Source organism: Anneissia japonica, unplaced genomic scaffold, assembly GCF_011630105.1.
Source record: "Anneissia japonica isolate Jap-2015-1 unplaced genomic scaffold, ASM1163010v1 scaffold128_len593404_cov183, whole genome shotgun sequence".
Taxonomy (NCBI): Eukaryota; Metazoa; Echinodermata; class Crinoidea; order Comatulida; family Comatulidae; genus Anneissia; species Anneissia japonica.
In genome coordinates, this window is record NW_022713787.1 from 137,707 (window position 1) to 163,793 (window position 26,087).

Genomic DNA, 26,087 nt, shown 5'->3' on the forward strand with positions numbered 1-26,087 from the left:
TTAATTATCCTCTGTGTCATCCTTTCCTATTTTAGGTCAGATGCGTCAATACCCATGCTTTTTCAGTCGCTGACTCTTCCCCCAGAACAATTCCCTAAATGCAATCTGCTTTTCTCCTCTGGCTTAATCACTCATAATTTTTATTCCCTATTTTCTATGTGTTTTAGTTATTTAGTCCCTTATTTTAATTTTTTCAGTGCTCTTTTTATGTCGGTATACTATCTGGTAGTGATAAGTAATTTATTATTTTAATTTTAAATATCCAGCAGACAATCAAGAAGATTAGAGGCTCATTTCATTGACTTGTCCATAAAAAATACAAATGTATATAAAAATGGAAATTTTTTGTTTGAATACACACATCGAAAAGTACAATTTAAAATATGTTAAAATAAGTAAAACAAGAAATATATAATAATGTAAGTTAATATATTCACTTATCCCTATGTTGGGATGCAGATTTTTGATATTACAAAAATCTTTAGGATGGTATTTGCAACTTGCGTGTCTGAATGCGCTTTGGCATTTATCGTATGCAAGGGGTCGAGTGACAGCATCTTATTATTAGGGTCTCTTCCTTGTTAAAAATAGCATGAACAACTGGAGAGGTCACTATTTATATATGTTGTCTTAACAGAGCAAGATATTTGGTGTTCCAACCAGGGTAGCACAAGGTCATTAATTTAATTATTATTTCCAAACCATGGAAAAACAAAACAAAAACAAAAATGCAACTTTAATGATTTTTGTTTTGTTTTTCCAAACCATGGAAAAACAAAACAAAAATCATTAAAGTTGCATTTCGTTTGAGTACACATTATATTCAAAAAAGAACAACTACATTAAATATTTCAACTTTATTTAAAAATGGTATAAGAAAAATCTGAATTTTTGTTTTAGTCTTGTGACCGATATTATAATGTTGCAATTAAACTGTTAAAAAATTATAAAAATTAAAATGAATGTATACTTATACTAAGAAATTACAGTAGGCCTATTATATACAGACTATATGTGATTGTTTCTTGTTGCTGATATTATAATGTTGCAATCAAACTGTTAAAATATTATAAAAATTAAAATGAATTTAACCATAACACTTTGTCTATACTAAGAAATTACAGTATTATGACTATATGGATGTTATTCATTAAAGAAAATTAAATTATATCATTAGTAATTCTTCAATATAACAATGAGATGTCCTGACAAGCTGTAGAAAAGAGAAATAACTTCATTTTCCAATATAGATATAAACTTTATTAAATTAGACCTTGAAACAATAGCAAGAAATACTTTCTTTTATTTTGATGGTTTTGGCTTGAAACCCAAGCCTTGTTTGTAATGATATATTTATTTATTATGGTCTGATTTAAGTCTACAATATAATTATTACATCAACAAGACCAGATGAAATTTGTTGATAACTTTCCATTTTTCATATAAAAATTTGTTAGAATCTTGAATATTTTGGTTAATTTTTATGTTTTAAGCAAATCTTCGCACCAGCTTTAATCATAGGCCTACAAAATTGCTAAACAAAACTCACCAATTTTCCATGTGCTGATGGTTAATTCATGTTTTAGCCAGCATACTGTGGGAACAAACTCGCCTGTCGAGCTGTCTAGATGCCTTCCTGCTCATTTGTATTATGGTTAATTTTATGATACAGTTAAACTTTGCTAAGACAACCTTGCCTAACTCAAATAATTTCTAAGTCGAACTTACTGTATTTCACATGCCAAACTGTTGTGTTTTTCATTAATTAACAATATGTAAGTCAAATTTTATCTAAGTCTAACAATTTTTCAGTGGCATTTTGGATTTGACTTAGGAAGGTAAGTTCGATTGTAAAAAATACTAAATATTAACAATTTATGTTAATAGAAATTTATGTTATATTTTTTAGTACTGGTAATAAAACATCCATTTTGTAAATTTTAGATAAATATTACTGTGGTTGTAGTCTGTAATTTTTATATTTATGTCATGGTGTACAATTAAAGCCAACTCTCAAAGAAGCATTTTGGGAATAGGTAATGAGATTAATAGCAAATATAAAACAATTAATTAAAAGATAATTATTTTATTTGGATATCAAATTTTGCAATGATTATGGTGTTCACTGCTTTTAACATTAACCTAAACAAAGGCAATTCATTAATGAAAGTCCAAGGCCAATGGAAGACCAGGATATAACATTAGCGCTGAAAACCACTAATAGAAATACCAGAATGGTGTCTGGGGGGAATAGTTTTATACCATGTTGCATTGCAAACTTACATAATTGTACAATTCCATCCCAAATCAACATCAAGTGGTAAGTCGAGGTGACCAAGAAGAGTACAGTACAGTTTATCATGGATAAACTTTTCTGCATAGTTTATTGAAGCCTTATATTATGCAGAATATCATCAATGATTAAGATGTTCACGTAAAACCTAAGACAGTAATCTCGAAATTTTGTCAGGATTATAATTTTCGTTTGTAAATTGCAGCTCTACTGTGGACAAAAAGCAAATTACGGTAGATGAGTTTATTAATTTCCACTTTTCTAGTGGGAGACCGCTGTATACTGTAGGGATAGGCCTACTGTAGTTTTTACAAAACAATGGGCTGGACGGAAAGTACAGTTAAGACTTGCACTCTTCAGCATTTGGGGATAAAAACAAATTGTTGTTTTGACCACACACCCCACAATACAATGCTATTTGCTATAACACGGTTTCAAAATTACAAGTATAAATGAGTGTCTTGGGTGGAACGCCCTCCAGCGCTAATTAGTGTTCAATGACAAAACACTGTGTTCAATCCAATGGTGTAGTACAGCCATTGACTCAAAAGTGCCCGGGATAGAGTCCAGCGTGGGATAGTTTTTACTGTTTACTTTAACACATTGACAGTCAGACCTTTTTATAAGGTTCTTTCTCATGTGCCACAGCAAGTTCAGATGTACAAACATACTTTTTTCGATATTTTCTCTAGTCATATATCATAAAAATGACATGTCTAATAAATTGGTGGGAAAATATTAGGGGGCGAGTATACTCGTCGATGGCACTGTGATAGAACGATATTGACTATGCAAGTGCGAGTTTAATATCTCGTCCGCTTTTCCCATGGGTTGGTGTATGGTCAAAGGGCGCCACTTGTGCTGCTCGAGTGTGCTACCGGCAACATAACACAACAAACATACATACGTCATTCATACATTATCGTCTAGGTTATCTTCCCTGAACTACCAGCTGTTGAGCCTGTAGTTCTACAATATATAACAAAGAAGTTATAAATGCTAGAATGTTACCCTGATTTTGACTTGTATACTGAATACTGAATTATGAAATATTGATTTATGTATAATACATACAGTATGTACATAATTTATGAATATAATTAATTATATATAATTATCCTTAATGAAAATAAATAGTTTTCTATTTTTCATGCATTATATTAACACAATTATCATGTGTATATATAGAACAAATTGGTAGTCTATTCTACAGGTTATGAGTCACCGAAAATTGGTTTCCTGAAGCTGGTTGCTGCTCCATCGCAACTTGACGTCATTTGCCAAATATATTCATGCAGGTTTGAATTCTTAGTAGCCTTGTACGGGCTCTGACTCAGCGAGCTAGAAATGACGGAAGTACCCGGTACGGTAATCTAACACAAGAATCTCCCCCGTGTTACAACACTGCATCAACACATCTGTGTAAAGTTCATTAGCACGTAGGGTGTTTTTGATATTTTCAATGGAACATCGTCAGCTCGTTCTCTTGCGGTGATAGTTTCTGCGATAACTTTCAATATATTTAAAACTTCTCAACAGGAGTTATTTTACATTTGAAGGTGATCTTTCAGTTGAGTCACTTAATTCTGGAATCATACTCACAAAGCAGAGGTCCGCGAAGGTAGGTCATAATTCAAATTCATGGGTTCCATGACTACATAGAACTCTGAAATGATAGTTCTTATGTCACTGCCCTTTGCTGAAGCCCTATATCATTATTATGAAGAATATAAGACAGGTTTACATTATCTGTTTATCATATTCTCTTATTACCGCAACAATTAGTCTTGACAATTGTTATCTTGTCTTGTTTTCATCAATTTTGAACATGAAGAATATTATGTTGATTTCTATAAATAGAATGCAAGAAAAAAAGTTGGGTTTTTTTGTTAAGACCTTGAAACTTATGTAAAAATTAATGTTTTGGCCTGCATAAATTGCCACATTGCCCTTCAAATAAATAGTCATGTGATGAAAAATAATTTCTTCAACCACCCACTTAATAGAATTGTATGAACTCTTTCTTTCTGCCCAGCATCAGCATCGTTTTATAATAGGGCTATTTAATATTTTGTCATGAGCATCGCCCTTGCAGTAACAATAACAAATCCTGACTCAGAACTTTGCCCCTGATAATGCTTGCAAGAAGAACAAAGGATATGAATTCTCATTGAGTAAAAATTTACCAAATACTAAAAATAACTCTTAAGATTTATAAAAATTACAGATTGGCAACGAAAACTAACAAGGCAGTAATCATTGTAAAGGGAATTTCTACTAAATAGTGTATACCGTATAGTACATTAGCATTGTTTTCACTAGCCCAGCAGTTCTCAGACTTTTTGGCAGACGACCCAAACAAATGTCCAGGTAATTTGCTGCAGTGCTACCCGCTTCCAAGAAAATACTCAAAATTGGTCATTAATTGGTAAAACAACATGCAATCTTAATTGCTACAGAAATTTTAGCAGGATATATAAAACTCAAATTTTAATATATTTTCTTGTGACCCTCTAATTTATTTAGCCACCCAATTTTTGGTTGTGAACCAATAGTATGTGGCTTTGCTGTTAGAATAAATTACGCAAAAAAATCTTGTATAAAGGCAAACAGGGTTCACCCTCTGGCAAGAAAATCATTTGAGATCTGATTAACATCAAAGACCCTAAATTTGAAATGTCTAGTACCACATGTACAGTACTATAAACAAGAAATTACATAATAATAATAATGATACAGTACTACCGTTTATTTCTATGTTGCCAATTCCAGACCAGTCTGATCAAAGTTTACTTTAGCACTCCTCATGATTGCACATACAATATGTACATTTGCATATCGATATGATTTGCTACCATCTCTGCTTTCTGGAGAGTACACAGTAAACCAAGTCATGCTGTGGTACACATTTTACCATGTACCTCAGAGCAGCAAACATTAGTAAAGTGCATTGCCTGAGGGCAGTACGGATTTAAAATCCCTACCTCAAGGTTGAAAGCCAAATATCAACCGTTGCAAAAAATGCTTCCATGCAATGCAAAAATTCAATTCATTAGTTGATTGTATTCTCGTAATCACTGCTGTTGAATTAATAACAAGGAAATTTGCCTCTATTCAAGCTTCAATTAAAATACAGGGGCGGATCCAAAGATGTCCGAAGGGGGGTGGGGGTGCGAAAGGAGGCCGAAATGGGGCCGAATGAGACAACACTACCATAGGGGTCCGGGGGAATTCCCCGACGAATTTTTGTTTTGTAGATGCTCGAAAATATCCTCTGGGGCATTTTTGTGCGATCAATTATTTATTTTTCTTTCTTTTTTATTTTTTATTTTATTTTAACTTTTCAAAAGGGTGGAGGGGGGGCGGCCACGGCTCCCCCTCCCTCTCTAAGTCCGCACCTGAAATATAATCAGGAATATGTGCCTATGAATACACAAACATACAAGTTTACTTCACAGCTGCACACTTTGACCAATTTCTCTACAAATATCTGTCTTTTAGGACCTTGGCAACAATATCTAAGCTGGGGAAATGATTGATGTATCAGCTTTTTTGTTTTAAGATCCCAAACCGCATTGGTTGTCTATTATTCTTTCTGTTGTAAATGTGGATTTGAAATAAATGATGAATATTACTATACCAAGTTGCTTTGCAACATTGAAAGAAAAATATTAAATACTAATATTTATATGTGGCACAAGCCGAACCAGTCACTCCTCACAAAAAGTCAATTCATTTTTTTTAGTTATTAAGGGTTCAGTAAAATAAGAGCTATAAAAAGAATCATTTAAATCCGACATTTCGTTATGAAGTTACTGGAGTTTAAACATACAGCTGTTTAAAGAAAAATAAATCAGCCTTCACATTTTTTAATTTTGGCCATTCCTCAGGCAGAAACCACTCGCCAAATCGTTAAAAATTGTTGTTTTAACATTGAAAATGAGTAAAATAACTGGATTTCCAGCATGTTTTGGCCATTATCTCTGAAACATGATTTGTGACGAGTGACTGGTTTGTCTTTGCCACATATCCTACTTTTATACCATTTTTGAATGATTTTTTTTTTTTGGAAAATGACTAGTGATTCATTTTATACAAGCAGTGGTGGATTGGCCTATCAAATGAATTTGGTCACGGACTGATGTCCCTCGTATGGTGCTGTTTTTAGAAGGAAAAAATAGCAAAAATGTAACACTTAATGGAAAATAATATTAAACTTTATCTGTATGAGATAAAGAGTCTTCAAAACACTTAAAGATAAATATTAGATAGTAACCATAATTATATTCTACTTTTGTACCATTTTTGAATACTTTTCTTAAAAATTATACCACAAAGAATAAGCTGGCACTGTATTGGGCTTGAGCAACGCAATCTTCTTTTTGCCTAATGATATAATTTATTAATGTCAAACCAATTTTGTTGAACTTCTTGATCCATTAATAACAAGGTTGTATAGTGTTTGCTATTTTGATCAAACCAGCATTATTTGGCTATTCATTGTTTATTATTGATTGCATCAACTATAATTAATAATAGTTTCAGAAAAAGGAACCTTTTTGAAATATACATAAATCCATGTCATAAATTGTGAACAATGGTTCATTCAACAGAGGATGGTAAAAAAAAAATGACAATTTGATTTTTAAGCTGAGCATTTGGTCAAGAGGTATTCTCATATGAGAAATTAGGTCAAATTTTTTATTTGTGAATAAACTTTTATTTTTATTTTCACCGCTGCTTAAATGCATTTTGGTAGAAGCATTTAAAAAAAAATGAGAATACTTTAGCTTTATCTTTTCCCACCCCTCTCAGAAAATTCTTCAAATTATACACGGCCGTACCATGCCAAAACAACGTAACTGCTGTTATATTTTTGTGCAGCTACGTTGTTTTACCTTGGAACGACCGTACAGTTAAAAAGATATAATTTAGAATGTCCCCTAAGATATGTAGTAGCCTCTGTTGTCCAGCCACTTCACACTGGGCTTCGGTTGCCTGTTTTTAGGTGATTGTTGTTAAAAGCTCTATCCAGATTATTAAATTTGACAAAAAAAATGTTGTATGCCCATATATAGTCATTATGTGCCTATATATGGTCATGATGTGATGTCATCATGACCATATTTAGGCATGTCACATGTTTTTTTTTTGACGCACAGCCTAATGACATAGTTGTATTTCTTCCTGTGAGTCGCAATTTAATGAGGAAACCCCGTTAAACGTTTCATTTCTTCCACTAATTTAGATGTCATCGAGCATAGACACACAACACAGTATCCTTAAATTACTGAACACGAACGGCCAGGATTTTGATACTGCGGTCCAACATTTAGAGCGGCAAGTATGTTTTACTTTCAAATATTTATACCTTCTTTGTTTAAGGTGTGTTGTTAGTTTATTATTTTTAGAACGTAGTCTGAAAAACAATGAAAAGTAACACTGTAATTTCTTTGATAAATTAGCTTTCATTTTATCAATATTTGTAGACTCAATTTAAAAAAAAAAAAAAATCATTCATTTAATGCTAATTATTTATTTATGTTATATTTATTTTTGCAGTTGATAAAAAATCATGTACAAGCATATTAAAATTGAATAATAAGCATAAAAATCTTTAAATTGTATTTTTCTTATCAAATTTTTTGTAATATCTTTTCACATGTTATGATGCCTTGGCTGTATAGTTGTTTTGATCACAATGTCAAATTAATATATAAATTAAAAATAAATATGTTATAAATTGTTATCAAATGTTGTAGATAAATGTAGCTAAAATCTTTTTACTTTCTAAAGGATTTAAATAAATTTTTATATTTGCCACTTTGCATAAATTTATGAATGTTGTCTTGGTCTATATTACTTTACTGTACATTAAACCTTCTTGAATATTATTAACATCATTATTCATTTGTCATCTGTGGCCAGCACAAATATCATTAAAGTATTTCGCTTTCTTTTAGTAAAAAAAACAAATTCATTTAATTTGTATTTCTTCTGTAGAATATTTAATTGTATTTTGATTTATGCAAAAGTGTAATTGGTTAGTAACTTATTAAGTCTCCAAAATATAAATATTGTGTAAATTAACTATCAGTTGTACTAATGACACTAAACTTTATTTAAATATTGCACTATTTAATTCCAAGCTAGATTTTAGTGACACTTTAAACTGGTACATCATGGTATACCAGACAGAAGCATGGCGGTGACTCAATTTATGAATACTAATATTAAAAAAGTTGGTAAGGAAGTGTTGATATGAAAATTACTGCAGGTTGGATGACTTAAAACGTGTAATTACCTGATTAATGTCGCTTTCTCACGATGTGTTGTTAAACGTGAACGTAGAATATCAGTGAACACATAGGCTCAAATGCCACGTGATAGCACGGAACAGGATGGATAGCATTTTAAAGATATAGTGAGACTTTTTTTACATCTTGTTTTTTGTGAACTTGTGGATAATGACTTTAATTAAAAAGATATGATTTTTGGCCTGTATAGAATTTATTTGCTTCCAGTATCAAAATACAATAATATAAATTACACACCCAAATTGCTGTTAACTTATATTTAGGAGCCTGTTTCTGCTGGCAAGAAATATCCAATTAATGATCATTTTTAAAAAGAATTTGTTATTTATTTAAATTATTTTGTGCGTATAGAAACGGGACAAGTTCAAGATAATCGAATAAAAAAAGCGAACACCGAATGGATTGCATGTTTAAATGGCAAAGAAATAAAAAAGAAATGTTTTAATTATTATTTTGAGGTTTGATTTTGAGACAGTATATCTTTCAGATTCTTTTAAGCAAGATTAATCATAAATTTCAAAAAATCAACTACTTTCTTTAAACTGGATAACCTGTTAAGTAGAATACATAAAAATTTGATTATCGTGATCTGCACTTAATACGAACATGATTTTAAAATCATAAAGTGGTTGTTCTAAATAATTGTAGGCCGTCCATGAGATGGCCGGACGGCTCGCTGGCTAAGCCTATGCCGTGTATATAGAAATAAGTTCAATCATACTAACAGTTAGTAGCATCATTTCAGCGATTGGAGCCGATGTGAAATCCTTAGAAGATATTTTTTTAAATGTTATACATAAGAAATTTAATTTAATTATGCAAGACTTATCCCATCCATTATACTCAGACATTATCGTAAATAGATCGGGAAGGGTTACACTTAAAGAACACAAAATATCAACTAACCGTTTCAGACATTCAGCATTGTACATTGCTTGATTTAAGGAGATAACTACACAAACTCCAATTTTTATTTACTACTATTTTATTTAAGTGACATTTATCACATTTATAAACGATTCTATGTTATGTACAAAAAATATCTCGGAATTTTTTTTTTTGACAATAAAGTTGACTTGTATTTTGTAACTTGTAATATGAACATGATTTAAAAATAAAAAATTTGTATGTGTTGAATGTATAAGACGATAGGTTTTTTTTTTTTTTTGCGATTGTTATTTGCTATTTTAAGCCTCGTCTTATATGCGAGAAAATACGGTAAGCTTCATGCTGATGCTTAGGGCGTGTAGTTTTTTTTAGTCGTGATGACAAAATATCCTGCCCAGCACCCAGGTCTTAGAAGTCAAGTATATTTACCACCAAGCTAATTTTACTCCACCCCATATAATAATATAGACCTAAAATTATAAATTTCAAGCTATTTTAAGCTTTGTCTGCACTATAAGACTTTATATGACAAAAAAATGTGATGTGTCCATATATAGGTATGATGATGTCATATATTATATTATCAAATTGTATCAAAAAATGTTTAACATGTTCAACTCTATGTTCCATCACATTTTATGTGAAGCTTTTTCTGATGAAATTTGATTGATGCCTCTTGATCTTGACCCAGGAATATGAATGGGTACCTACTAGGGTATAAAAGGTTTGGAATACATTAGTTTCTACTAAAGTACATGCACGCACGTCTACAGTAGGATATTTGTCGAAAAGCCACTCAAAACAAAATGCTACAGAGAAAGATAAGCTCAGAGAACTGGAAATATCAATTGATATTTTTCTTAAAGGAAACAAGATAAAATGATTGAGGGAAATATTTAAGATGTGATTTCAATATTGAAATATAATGGAGGTAAAAAAATACTTTTAAAATAAATTGTGTTGCTGAGACAATTTTCATGCTTCGACACCCTGAGAGGATAGCCAAATTAGGCAAATTGGTTGAAATTTACTAAAAAGTATAAACAGACCTCGGCAACAGACATTTTATGAAAGTTTGGTTGGTAAAGAAGTCCAAAACTTCCACCACATTAATGATACACTTCTGAACTCACAACTCCAACCCAGATGGCGCAACACTACTTATATAGGATACATCCTAATATATTCTTATATGGTATTGGTAGGTGTACTTGTACTAACATATACTCTCTTGCTGATTGTGAATGGGAGGAAAAACATGCGATGTTGAAAGACAAATAGCAGTATGATGAAGATGACTTGTACTGCTAACATATTGACTGTACCTGATTTCACTGCCATCTAAGTCGCAATCGCACTGACCATTTTGTGGTAAAACTAACTGAGGCGCTAGTTTGCTTTTTACCGTAATTAGTCCAGTGCGAACAGCCCAGGAAAATTACCTCTCAGGAAAACTTACCAAGATAAGCGCTTAGTTTAACCAAGAGGATTGTGCCCAGTAAATTGACCCGGATATGTTTACTGAGCTGTCCAATGCAAAAATGCATCTTTTTTTAACTTCCAAAGACACTTGATTGATTATGTCATGGATTAGGGCCCTCAATAGTTGATTTTCATGGCTTGGTTAGTACAATTTTTCATAGTAAAATTGACTCAAAAAATCCAAATGAGAGCAGCGATAAGATATAGCCATTAGAATGTTGCCCATGGTGTTGGTAAAATCTTTATCTTTTATAAATCCAAATGCATTTGCGACTATAGAAGTTGTGTGCTTTTAGGTATTTTAGCATTTAAGTTTTTAAAACGCAACTAGATCGTTTCCAGTGTTTTATGTTTGTGTTTGTTTTAGGCCCCATAAAAAAATTATTAGTTTATCACCCTATCAAAGAATAAAAACTGATAAGGGAGGGAGCTTTTTTTTTTTTTTTCTTTTGCTAATCCCGCCCCCATTTTACCAATGATCACAAGTAAATCAATGGTTAGAGACACATATAAGAAGTCATAAGAATGGAATCAAATTTATATTTAAAAAATATGTTTTTGTTGTACCAGTAAGCATATTTGCAAGAAACCCTGAGCTTTTCAAGTGAAAAAAGATGGAAAAAGGACTGTTTGAAATAAAAATATATGTTGATTGAAAAAAAAAAATCAGATTTTTCCAAAAAGTGATGAGGGAGCGAGTGATAAACTATTTTTTTTATGGGGCCTTAGTTACTAAAGGACCACAATTGGAAATAGGTTTTTAAAGCTATTTTGTGTTTAATCAGTTTACATTATTGTATTTTATGGATGGTGTACTAAGTATATCCAGTCCATAAACATAATCATTTTCAATGGTACTAAACTCACTGTTGCCATCACCAGATTTATTGTATATTGTTATTATCATTGTCAACATCATCATTATAAATCAATCTGTTCTTTTTATTATTACATTGATATATTTTCAATTATTCTGTTATTTATTATTTATTATCATTTTTTTCCCCACTAGGATTTGGAGTTGTTAGTTCGGTCATTACAAGATGCAATAGCACGCTTACAGCGCGAATACAAGCGGTTAAGTCAAACGGCACAGGCAGACGATGGACAAGCCACATATAGTCAACTGTCTATGTCCAAACAGAGATTAGTGGAGCTCTGCAAACGAAATCGAAGATGTCTTTCGAAGGTTAGTTCTTGAGTACTATATACAATTTTTACCGTCATGCTAGATCAGTAAATTCTTTTTCAATATATAACCAATAATATATACGCACATGATATATTTCATTCTACTTTTCAGTATAATATCTTCAGGCACTGAAGCTGGTACTAAGTATTTATGGGACATTGCTTTTCATGTACCTTCTATCAGCTGCATTGATGAGAATTTTTACATGGTGTCCTTCCTTATCATTTTTCCACATTTTTTTTTAAAACTCTACCAATAATGGCAGATATTTTGTTCATTTAAAAAAGGCATGAGATTAGTTTTTTTCTTTGGTTTAGAACTGTTTAGCCCATTCCTCACCAGAATTCACTTACGCTACAGAGCATTGTTATAAATTTTATGTAAACTTAAATGCAAATCATCTTAACAAAATACAATACTTGGAAGATGATGACACATAATGAGTAAACTGGTACTTTCATCTTTTGCATTGACCCATCTAAAAAGATGACTCCAATTCTGATGGTATTTTTTTTGGGTATCGTCAAGCAGTAAAAACACAAATGAAAATCCTAGGAGAAGGATTTACACAATAGTGTTTGTTCTTCATGGAAAGTCCTTTTCTGATTTTTTTTCCCCCAGAAATTGATAATGATGGTTTCACTTGGTAAAATATTTATGGGAGTGATATTTATTCTTCCCTGACCAAATTGAATTTTCATTTAAATTATTGACATTGATAATAAATATGTACCATTCTAAACTAACCCTTGAACTTTACAAAATGTCTGGATTTTCGTTGTTAATGGAAGTTGAGCGACAGTGTAAGCCCTCGGGAGTTTTGTAACTTGGCAACCAACAAGATCATGTGCTATAACCAGGAAGAAAGTGATAATACTTCAACATGTCTTGGCCTCATACCTATGAACAAGGAAAAGAAGGGGAATTTTAAGAAGCTTTTACCACTTGGAACTATCACCCTGATTGGTGGCCTCATTTACCCTGTTTCCTCTTGTATTGAATTGATACCTTTTAGTTCTATTAAGGCTTAGGAGAGAATGAGGAAGTGTTGCATCTTTAGCAGGTAGGTAAGTAGCCCGTATAGAACAGGAAACAAATTGGGTTATTTCTCCCAGTGGACAGAGCAGGAATTGTGTTTCTTTGATTGATGGTTATTTTCTACTCATAAAGAAAGATTATACTGTACAACAACTGGACTGTAAGTGATATTTTTCATTTCATTGTGATTGTGATTGGATCTTCGTTAACATTCTATTCTGAACGTAAAACATTAATTTCAACGAGGCTTTTGTCAACAGTTTGTGTATTTAAACGAAAAATGGCCCTCTATATTGATTTGTTTCATCTGTTTTAGATTACATAGACTCTAGGCAACTGTGGCATCATTGGGAAGGGGAAGAGGTCAAGGATGATATATTAGGGATGGTGGGCAGTAAAAAGATAGAGTGGCCTTAGTCTGGCCGTATGTTTGCAGGTTTAGTGCTGAAAGCCATGGAGCCACAAACTACCTCAAGGACGGATCCAGTAGGGGGCGCAGGGGGCCCGTTCTCCCCAGTTTTGCTACTAAATTTTAAAAATTTCAGTAAGTCAATGTTATGTGCTACTCATTTACCTATTCTAAAACTGTTGTGCCCCCACGTTTGAAAAATTCCGGATCAGCCCCTGTACCTCAGCAGCCGGGGATACCAAGTCATTTCCGCGAGAGGTCTGGAAGCTTTCTTCGCGCATCTAATTTTATTTTCTACTCCTAGTGATACCCGCAGAAATTGACTACTGTGAGACAAATGATAATAAATTGTATATAGAAAAACATGCAGATTTAATTAGTTTGCTGAAGATGGGTTATTTTCTGATTTCTGATACTGTATTTGCTGGAGTGTGAGAGGCCATCCAGATATCCAAGAAACTCCCACTGCTTGCGGGAGGCTTGGGACCCCAGCTTTGGTGCTTCTTGTGTGAATTTCACATTCTTACCGATATAAAAGAAACAGTGGCAAATTCAAGGCCCCCCCCCATCCTGAATTTGTTAAAATTATTTAAATAAAAGGAGAAAAAAAAAGAAAATTATAATCAAATTTAGGTCTGAGAGTGCCATTTCCGACCATCTAGAGGCCATAATCATAATTTTTGTTACCTCAGTCCCAACAATGGTGGGGCGGCTGAGGTGGGGCCTCCATCTGTGAAAAGTTCCTCCATTGGCCCCTCTATTTCAAGTTCCTGGTTGAAAATGTGCAGTATTAGATGGGCGATTAGATTTTCTGCCATTCAAGAATATGATACTGATACTGTGTGCTGACACATAGGCCTATTACCTCTCACTCAATGTAAACAATAATTAACAACATATTATTATTCAATACTATTGTTTGTTAGCACTATGCAGAGCATCAGTGTAAAGTATGCATGCACAATAGTTCCACACAACATTTCACAACTTTCATCCATTCTGGCTTTTCATTTCATCCACTGTGCTTCAATGGTTTTTGGAAGACATCTTTATAGAACTTGTATCTAGAGTGGCTAATCCAAAAAATAGTGAAAATTTCACTTCTAAATTTTGTTTTACTGGAAATGTTTTAAAGCTTTTGCACAATTACTTATCAATTATCGAAAACAAAGGGTCTCAATTGATGGCAGTACATCAGACTGGCTCCCTGTGAGATCAGGTGTCCCGCAGGGAACAATTTTGGGACCTTTATTTTTTACCCTTTTCATAAATGACTTACCTTCGAATTTCAATTCCCATTGTTTACTCTATGCTGATGATTTGAAATTGATTAGATTAATATCTCATATGCACGATTCACGCCTTTTACAAGATGATCTACATAAACTTAATTCATGGTGCAATACTTGGCATATGGAACTTAGTTTAAGTAAATGTAAAGTTTTAAATATTTGAATTAAAAAGAACAAAATTTTATTTCCATACAGTATTTGTAATCATACTTTAGACAATGTAAATTCTCATTGTGATCTTGGCATAATTATCGACTCTAAGCTTAATTTTAACGAACATATTAAACATATTTATTTTAAAGCTAATAGGATGTTAGGACTCGTCAAGCGATATTGCTGGCATATTAATAATGTAAATACCCATATCTCTCTGTTTAATTCCTTAGTTAGACCGCAAGTTGAAACTTGTACAGTTATTTTTAACAGCATCAGTTCAACACAAGCCTCTAACATTGACATTATTCAACACAGCTTTGTTAAATTTGTTTCAAGGTTATGTAATGTTTCAAAAAGTTCTATTAATCTTCCTTCACTTAAAAGTCGACGTAATTTTCTGGATTTAACATTTTTATTTAAATGTATTAATGGTATCTATGATAATTACTTAACATCTTTATTTGGTATATCTGTTAAACCCCATAGGTGCTGTAATACCTATACTGAATTCTTCACAATTTCTTTTGCCAGAGTCAATGTTACGAAAAATGGTTTAATCAATAGATTACCTAGATTATATAGCAATCTTAGCAAAGAAGATAATTCCATAGATGTATTTTATAATAGTGTAGAAGTATATAAAAAGAAGATCAAATGTATTTTACATAGGCCTATACTAGAGTAAGTTTTGTTATCTTTTGTGACTATTTAAATTATTTATATCTGTTTATTTGTATCTGTTTTTTGTTTCCATTCTGTAAGTGGCGGGACACCCGCTGTTGAATGCGAATTGAAATAAAATTAAAATTAAAATTAAAACTTCATGTTACAACAAATGAATATTAAATTGATATTATGTGAGTAACTACTACACTTAAAGCGTGGATGAGTCCTGAAATGCCAGTGATCATCCCCTCTCAAGCGGCAGTGCCAGTCAGGGAGTGGTAATTTACTGTTCATAAGACCTGAAACAGTATTTTTTTTAAATGTTATTCTTTGGCCATATGTAGCAGAACAGAATGGTTAAAAAATTGCTTTGCAAAGACCTACTGTATTACAGTACAAATGGTATTAATTAATCTGTTTAATGGCAATGGAAAATATTTGTCATTCTAATTGCCAATTGAGAGAACTATATATGGTAAAGACAAGCCAAACCAGTCACTCTTGACAAGAAATTGATTTTTAGTTATCAATACAGGGTAAAACAGTATAATGAGAGCTATAAAATTGTAAAAGAATTATTTAAATCCGACATTTCATTATGAAGTCAGGAGTTTAAACATATTTGAGAAATTAGCCTTTAAAGTTTACGATTTCAGGCATTTCACAGGCAGAAAAATGTGTTGTTTTAACATTGAAAATGAGGAAAATAACAACATAGCATGACGTATAGAAATATAAAGTTTAGTTCAGTCAATAAAATAGATTTTAAGAATATTGACATTCCAGCATGTTTTGGCCATCTCTGTATCTCTGAAACATGATTTCTGACAAATGACTGGTTTTGCCACATACTACTTCTACAACATAAACAATTACAATATTGGATTTTGTTTTTCTCTTTTGTTAGCCCAATTTTTAATGGTACGATTTTATTTTTATTGTGATGTTATTATTATTATTATATCATTTTATTTATAAAAAAAAAATGAAAGAAAATGAATAAAAAATAATGATTACCAGTATGGATACAGAAGAAGTTGGCAGTCAGTTAAGTGTTTGTAAAATTTATTGCTTATCACATACACGTGTGAATTATTAACTGCGCCTATCACAAGCTTTACCAGAATGTTTAAGGGTTCAGTGTTTAAATAGATCACAGCTGTCAAATATATTCTGAGATGATTTGATAAAGAAGGATCATCATTGTCATAAGGCAAGTTGTTATACTTTTTACGAATCTGAACGATCCGATTGGCTGAAACCTCTGAAGACCTTGGAAAGTGTTGAACAGAGTATAGCTTATTCCATTTTAAGGGATCAGTTGAATATATGAATGGCATGTTTAAACTTCCGTGTGGATCAGTCATAGCATCCAGCACTGTGGATGAAGCACTCCGGGAGATGTGGTGGAGAGATGGATAGGTCCAGAATGGAGAGTGATATGTTTCGTAGGATGAATCACAAATATAACGTATGTATGTATTCACTCTGAGATTATGATGTACAGTACATAGCAGATTCTTCATTTTTGTGGTGTTTTAGGATGCCATATTAGAGAGGTCTATATTTTAGTTAGAAGAGGCCTGCCGATGGAGGGCAAACTTTTTATGCACATTTTACAGGAGTTACTACAAGTAGTCTCCTAATCTTAACTTATCATTTTGTTTCATGTGTAGGTATTTGTATTTTCAGTGAAGGGTCTATATGAGTGAATCATCTAGTATTCTGCTGACTCATCTCCTGAAGAAGGGATAACATTTTTATATAAATTTTAACCTATTTTAGACTGTGTAACTTCAAACAAAATTTCACCATGCCATTATTTCTGTCATTTTACTGGTACTGTAAATGATGATAAACACAAACTATAATTGTCCTGGTCGTCCTGATCATTATCATCATATTCATCATCATCATCATGGCTGTCATGATCATCATCATTGTCATCCTCATTACCATTTTTATTCACCATCATCATCATCATCATCATCATCATCATCATCATCATCATCATTAAGGGCCCCATTCAGATGTAACCGCCTCTAGGTACTTAGAGACAATACCTAATTCCATGAATTTCATTCGTTTTTATATACATTATATATGTTCATGTTTTTCCAAATTTTCTCAATATGTTCACATGTAGTGTAATACATAAAATAAAAAATAATAAGAATTATTGTTGTTATTATTATTATCATTCTAATGTTTCGTAGGATATGTTTCGTAGGATGAATCACAAATATGACGTATGTATGTATTCACTCTGAGATTATGATGTACAGTACATAGCAGATTCTTCATTTTTGTGGTGTTTTTATGATGCCATATTAGAGAGGTCTATATTTTAGTTAGAAGAGGCCTGCCGATGGAGGGCGAACTTTTTATGCACATTTTACAGGAGTTACTACAAGTAGTCTCCTAATCTTAACTTATCATTTTGTTTCATGTGTAGGTATTTGTATTTTCAGTGAAGGGTCTATATGAGTGAATCATCTAGTATTCCGCTGACTCATCTCCTGAAGAAGGGATAACATTTTTATATAAATTTTAACCTATTTTAAACTGTATTTTAAATTTCAAACAAAATTTCACCATGCCATTTTACTGGTAATGTAAATGATGATAAACACAAACTATAATTGTCCTGGTCATCCTGATCATTATCATCATATTCATCATCATCATCATGGCTGTCATGATCATCATCATTGTCATCTTCATTACCATTTTTATTCACCATCATCATCATCATCATTAAGGGCCCCACTCAGATGTAACCGTCTCTATAGGTACTTAGAGACAATCCCTAATTCCATGAATTTCATTCGTTTTTATATACATTATATATGTTCATGTTTTTCCAAATTTTCTCTATGTTCACATGTGGTGTAATACATAAAATAAAAAATAATAAGAATTATTGTTGTTATTATTCTATTAAAGAAAATATTTTTAATGAAAATCATAATGTCTGCCATATTATTTGTTTCAGAACATTGCAATTTGCATTGTTTGACATGTTTGCTCTGCCTATTTTAATTTCTTGAAAAGGGCTCATAAGAATTTTGACCTTTTCAAAACATTGTCATTTATGTGGTGGTTTTACGGTATATTAAACCAAAAAACCAAAAAAAAAAAAGAAAAAAAAAGAAAAAGAAAAGAAACTGATAGTTCTTATTCATAAAGGTAAAGGTAGTAATTCAAACACTTACTAAAAATGTCTGATCTTGTATTCAAGGCCAGGTTAATGTATTTTTTTACATTAATTGTCAAAAATGGTTGTACATTTACTATATTTATTCACCTCCTTGGATAAACATCCCTTTAGAGCCTCATTTAGAATAAATGCCTCCCTTGAATAAATGCTCTCAAGGAGTTTATTTTTTGCTTGAATAAACACCCTCCTAAATAAACGTAAACAAACCTAATGGTAGCAACATTCTCAATGCATTCTATTTATGTTATACTCCAGTAGTAGTACCTATTAACCTGGTTGTGATCATTAAGTCTTTATGAACATCCAATAACACATTTTGATGGTAATTCGGTTGTAGTTCTACTCGTTCTATTTTTAAGGTAATTGAAGACGTCTATCTGAGTATGTATATATCCATTTTACACTAATAAAAAAAGTTTCCCTCAAATAAATGCCCCCTCGAAAACCTTCTCAGGAAAAAAACACCTGGGGCATTAATTTTATTCGAATAAATGTGGTATATAAGAGAGGTGAGATTCTATAGGAAATATTAAAAATTTGTAATTGTTTTACTTGCAGCTTATGGCTGAGGAATGGGACAACAACAGTATACTTTCTGATTCCGGTTCAGTAATTAGCGAGGAATATACCCAAAGTTCAGGTGATTTTACCACTTCGTACCAGGATAGTGATGATTCCGAGATATCTCCTGTAGAAGAGATCAAACCACCGTTGCATATCAAAAAAGTTGAGCCTGTCATTAAGGAAGAACCAGCCCCAGTTAAAAAAGTAGGTCCACCAACAAAACCGAAACCCAAAAAATTTGTCGTAGCCGACTTAAAATTTTGTCAGGATTTTGTAAACAATTTAGCAGCGGAGGTCACGGCCATGCAGGTTGCCATGACAAAGAAAGATGAGCCAGTGTGCTCCATCAGTAAAATGGTTTCGGAGAAGGACAATGAAACAATAGCGAATGAATCGTTAAAATTTACAAACGGATCATCATATATTTCTGAGCAAGAGAAAGATGCTTCACTTTTGAGAGGTGTCAATGGAATTAAAGACGGAATTAATAGTTTACAGCTGGAAGATTTATCGGCTGATGTGGATCTTCCTGATGTTTCCTCTCTTCCAAAGTCTCCCACAAACAGGAGTAACCATTATATTCCAACACCGACTAGTACGTTAAGTTCGGTTTGTACGTCTGTACCGACAAGCGAAGAATTGCAAATGTTATCGGGTGATTACACGGAGGTTTGCAACGATGAATCGGGCAATGCTGATAATCAATACGAGTTGCCAAAACTGAATGGTATGAGATTAAATTATGATGCATGTGTTGATGCTCCATTGTCTGATGTCGAGCAAGCATACCAAGATCCGGACACACACGGAGATGATAAAAACGGATACCGAAGTTCTGACAAGGAAGATAGTCCGTATCAGAATGCTGATGAGGGCTGTGATTTTCCAGCTTCTGATCATGAATCTACATATGAGAAACCGGATAATGACGTTGAGCATCAGAGCGGACCGGAAGATGCTAACGGAGAGTATGAGAATGTCCGGCATGAAACGGATGATGAGGAATTACTAGAGCCGCAGTCATTAGTTGTGCTGCCGGGAAGTGATGTGCATACTAATGACCATAGCTCAGGTGGTGAAAGTGTTTCCTGGCCAGATAATGAGTATGCATCCGTTTTAGTTGACAATAAGTATGAAGCGATTGAACGTAAATCTCTGATCACGCTGGCTGACATGTCGATTGAGGAACACCCGATGGATGATGCTATTTATAGATATGATGGGCCAATCAAATTTGATGGAAAAAATAAAGGAGATAAACTGAAACTGGAGGAGAAAGATAATGTCAAGAAATGGGATCCTGTGAGTATCTGATATTTTGAATGTTTTGATAAAGCCTGTTCAGACTATAATTTTTTATATGACAAAAACGTGGCATGCCTAAGTATGGTCATGATGACATCACACCATGACCATATATGGGTACATCATGACTATATATGGGCATCCAATGGTTTATTGTCAAAGAAAATTTGATATCTTGACAGAAATTAACATTTCTATTAGAAGCAATCTTTTCATGTTTCTTTGCACTTTTTATTTTTGGTTTTCAGTAGAAAAAAAAGGCAGAATTTAAAATGGTTAATTATTATTTATGTTAATAGAAATTTAATTCTTACAATAGCATACTGTAGCTTTACTTTTGTGAAATAAAGAAGTAAACGTACAGTAATGTACACTAATAACTCATCGATCCTAGCTCTGTAGTAAGGAAATTCAGGCTGGGCCCCCTTGGGATCATCGGCAACCCCTGTGTAGCATAATTTTTGGACTTTACATAGAGACGGTTGTCTGCACTTTTTCAAAGATATTGCATTTTTTAACATTTAACATGCACATCGATTATGTTGTACATGGGACAGATGGCTTAAACGTCTCTTCTGATAGTTGGTGCACTATGACCTGTATTCTTCATAGTGGAGAACATCTTGGTGGAATGGAACCACCAGAGACACAAAAGTCCCCATGGTTTAGTGCACACCCAATGATAAGTGCTGTGCCACCAGTTTTAACCCTCTGTGCTATAGCATGCCACTCTCCGGTTGAAGGTAGATTCAAAAATTGAAATATTATGTATTCACAAAAATCAAGGGAAAAATTAGCACAGCTGAATTAGTCACAACAGGAAATCAGTGAATCACACATAATTGTGGTAATATTTAACCTTGTATTGGATTGCAAAGTGATGATAATTTATTTAAAAAAAAACAAAAAAGAACCAGATTCTTCTCTAATGTATAGTAATGAGACTTATTATGAAGGAAAAGGAAACAGCAGAGAGACATAGGTTTAAACAAGGTGTTGAGGATAGGCTCACTAAATAATTCATTTTTTACAGTATGATAAAAGTAATCAATAAAAAAATTCAATCAATATTATATGCTTTGTAGTCACGTACATCAGAGAACTCATTGAAGATATCACAAGTTCAAAAAATCTCCTGTATGTTCCAAAAACATTTTCAATCAATTACAATAGTAGTGCGTTTTCCCTATCATCTCCCCACAATTGGAACATTATTCCACTAACTATACAGTAAGACAACTACAATCCATGGACACATTTGACTACTTAAAACACATTATTCCAGCAAGTAATTGTGATAAAAAAAAGTGTATAGGCCTCTAAATCTTTTTTGTTTTTATCAGATTAGGCTGCTCTGTCTCTTGGGGCCTCTGGTCGCAGTCTCTTCACAACCCGGCTATCTGTGAGGTGCAGGTCAAACCTTTTCCTTTGTTCGCGCCACCTGGGTATAGGGGACCGGGATTGCACCAGGGCAGAGACTGATGGTTGACTGTTTAGGACCAAGTGCTGTTTGTCACCACACGCATTATTTGATTGTTATAAATCATCATGCTTTTTGTTTTACAATTTGATGTCAAGTGCATATATAGAGACACTACACTATATAAATGTAAATTTATATTATTGTTAGTCAACAATTTACTTAAAAAAATAATTTGGATTTTTTTGTAAACAAAATTCTGAATAATAATCATGACATTGTTATAAACATTATTTACATCTTGAATCACTTGTATTCAAATTATCTCGCATAATGCATGCCTTCTTGGGGTGACAGTTTGTGAGCTTCGAGCCATGACAGTAAATTTCCATCAGGCCTGCTTTGTCATAGCGAGTTTCACAATCAAGTGAATGTATCAGTTACTGCTGGAATGAAGGAACTGCATCTCAAAATTGTCTCAGTTTTATTGGCAAAGTACGTCTTTATATTGTTTTTGCTCTTAAAAACAACAGCATGTTTTGAATTGCTGTCTTTATTCAGTAATAAATGTTTATCAAATAGTTGCAACAATATTAGTACACATTATAGTGTACAGGTCTCCCTCTAATTAAAGACCACTTTTGGGACCGGAGTTTCCACGGCCTTTAGCAGCTTTGGTCTCTAATTAGAATAATAAAGATAAAAGACAATGGGACCACAGAAGAATGGTCTTTAATTGGAGGTAGTCTTTAATTGAAGAGGTTTTTAATTAGAAGGAGATCTGTATTTAAAATGTAATTTCTACCTTGTTATACCAGTACCTCAATATTTCACTGTTCACTTTATAAAAGCAGCCAAGTTCATATAACCTTGTTGCATTAACAACCAATTATAGAAATTATTATAATGCACCTCGTAAATCTAAGAAAAAAAAACATTGAGTAAATGATAGCATTTTGAAGAACAGGGCTAGAAAATGTGATGAGACTGCGGCACGACTAGTGGTCAGTGGTACTGCTGATTACCAGCAATGCATAAATTTCCCCCCCCCCCCTTTTTTTTGTTTGCTTTTCCCAGACAACCACTGTTGGGCTATTTTTTATGCATGAGAATTGATGTTTTGTGTGTTGTGAGTTTATAATACCGTAATTGCTTGTATCAAGAACAACCTAACCCCAACAGGAAATGAGAGACTTAGTAATCTCGTGAATAAAGTCTTTTCTGCTGAGAGAATTTTATGATGGTATTTTGATATTAAAAGGCAATGTATAAATGTCACACAGACATTTTTGTCATTCACTGAGAAACTTTAGGAGAAAAACATATTTACTGTAGTCTCTTGGCCGTATACGATTTTGATGATTTTGTTAGAAACGTCATTTCTGCTAGTGATACTATGAATGTGAATGTTATAATCATAATACTTAATTTGTCCTCATTCAACATAAAATTGGAAATTTTGGGCTGAGCCCCTGCGGCCCCTTGGCAGCTGCAGCACAATGCCACCCTACCTACAGTACAACATGTAACAGATATATACGGATACAGTACATGTTTAATAATATCTTACTTCTCAATGTGATGGTTATTCAAGGAGCCAAGCGATCAGATTCCAATTAAAACCCAACGCTGTCTGGGTTTGAGTCTTCAGCACAAGAAGCAGGAACAGTACCTTTCGGCCAACCACTCCGGAAGCATTCCGGCCATTCCCATTTTGTCAAGCCTGCATTTATCTTTACAGCACCACTTTCTTGACCACATTCTCTGAACACTCAGTCAACTGTGATAGTTTCCATATGCTAATGTTTTCCAAAGTAATCTTGAAAAATCACAGTGGTTGTGAATGGTTACCCCTTAAAGTTTGACCACTTAAAGTTTATTCCTTTTGTTTGCCTGTTCCATTACAAATTTAAAAAGAATAGAATATAGATAGAATAGAATGCAGAAAGAGTTGCTCTTTGCAAGTAGAAAATGGTACAGCAAGCAGCTTGCTGAGGTGAAACATTAATGACTCCTTTTTTAGTCGTTTTCTGAAGAAATAAAATTTGGGAATGGCTCATAAGATACAGATTTTTAAATATTTTATAACTTCCATTAAAGTGTAGTCATTTCCGATTATTTCTTTTTCTTTCCGATAAGTTCATTTGTAGAACATGTAGTATAAAAAAATGTTTTCTCCAGAGCCTGAACATTTTTTTTTCATTTTCATTTCTCTAGAATCAAACCATTTGTTCTCTGCCTTTTAATATGAATGAAAATTAGGAGCTGACATAATATTGGTACTTGGAATTATGTAAAAAATGCTGATAATAAAACTACATTCATAAATTAATCATGAAATGAACATTTCGCTTTCAAGGAAAGTTATTTTCCCTGGAGATGCTATGGATTAAGTTAAAGAGTACAGCAACCTCTTGGTCAATACTCTTCATATGTCAATCATTTTTGATTGACAGTGTATAGCGTTGAAGGTCTGCAGTATGGTATTCTATAAGCACATCCTATTATAGAATAGAGTAGGACAGAATCTTGTATTCCAGATTATTTATTATTAATATTTTTATTATATTTTGTGCTATTTGTTATTGAAATTTTTATTATTCTGATAGGTACTTTGTACAGGGACTTGTTCCCTTTGTTGCCTTTTAGTCTCTTGTATTTGAGAATTATGAATTTCCTGTACACTACCTACCAACAATGTCTGCCGTACCTGATATTGTATTAGGATATTATTTGTCCTGGTATAATGATGTCATGTGTTTGCGTTGGATCTAACCAAGAAAAAAGCTCAGTTGGGCAATAACTGCGTCGTACGAGGGTTGTACAAGCGTCGTACGACGAATCTGCAACGCAACGGATGGATCTTAAAAAAAGGTCCATTTCGTGCGTTCTATGGCCATTGCGTTCTCCATAGGATCGCATTGGCCGACGACCATTACCGCAGTAAGTGCCTGGCTTAAGCAACTTCACCGCTGGTCAAATTGTTCCGTTTTTCGCACTTAGATTTAAAAGTAGGTGTTAAGATAGTAAGATTTTGCGCAAGTCGGTATGATTATACATTCATTTGATGTAATTTAATTGAACTGAGTCACGCTCTTCTCATTGGACTTTAGTGTTAAGGAGAAACAGCCTAGTTATTCTTCCTGGGCAACGGATGCTTGGAATAAATTGACTGCACTGGGTAATTTGACCAAAATTAATCCAGTGTTAACACGGCTTTAAAGGCAAAATATAAAAAATTAATAGTTTCGTCTCCTCGCACATCCCTTTTCTCTGCCTCACCATTTTTTTTTTCAAACAAACCAGGTGGGCTTTTTGAAACAATGTCTTTAGTCTATTTATCACATTATAACAACTAAACTATTGAATCTCTTGTGTGATATCACTGCTTGGGCATGTGATAGCTGCAAATTTATCAGAGATTCAGATGAAATACAACAACAATATCAGTCTATTTGCATCAGGACTAATTCCCCAATAGTACAAAGTTTTTTGCATAAGGGCACAAATATAGATTGTTGAAGGTGTTATAATAATGCCTTAAGGTTACTTTTGAGGCAGTCCAGATACAAAAGTGCCAGTATGATGTTTGTCAAGAAAGGAGTCCCATCGTTTGATGAGTATTTTTTGAGGTCTATTTTTAGCTTTAAGAAACGTCTTATTTTAGCTATAAAGAGGTATCGCTTTAATTTGTCAAGATTGTATCCACAGTGGGACCTTTCTCTCTGTTAACTGCACCGCTCATAATAACTAAAGATTAGGCCTGAGTGTCAGTTATAAGCCCCCCCACACCAGACAGGTCAAGCCCCCCCCCCATCTGACATAGCTCCCCCTCCCCCGCCGCC

At 33.2% G+C, this 26,087-nt stretch overlaps 1 protein-coding gene across 1 annotated transcript in view; it reads left to right on the top strand.

Moving 5' to 3' along the window:
• Positions 1-26,087, top strand: part of LOC117108722 — a 54,502-nt gene that overhangs the window by 1,666 nt on the left and 26,749 nt on the right. The window contains exons 3-5 of the mRNA XM_033250846.1: positions 7,542-7,637; positions 11,993-12,169; positions 19,512-20,819. Of these exons, the coding sequence (XP_033106737.1) occupies positions 7,542-7,637; positions 11,993-12,169; positions 19,512-20,819 (1,581 nt within the window). The remainder of the gene's footprint in view (positions 1-7,541; positions 7,638-11,992; positions 12,170-19,511; positions 20,820-26,087) is intronic.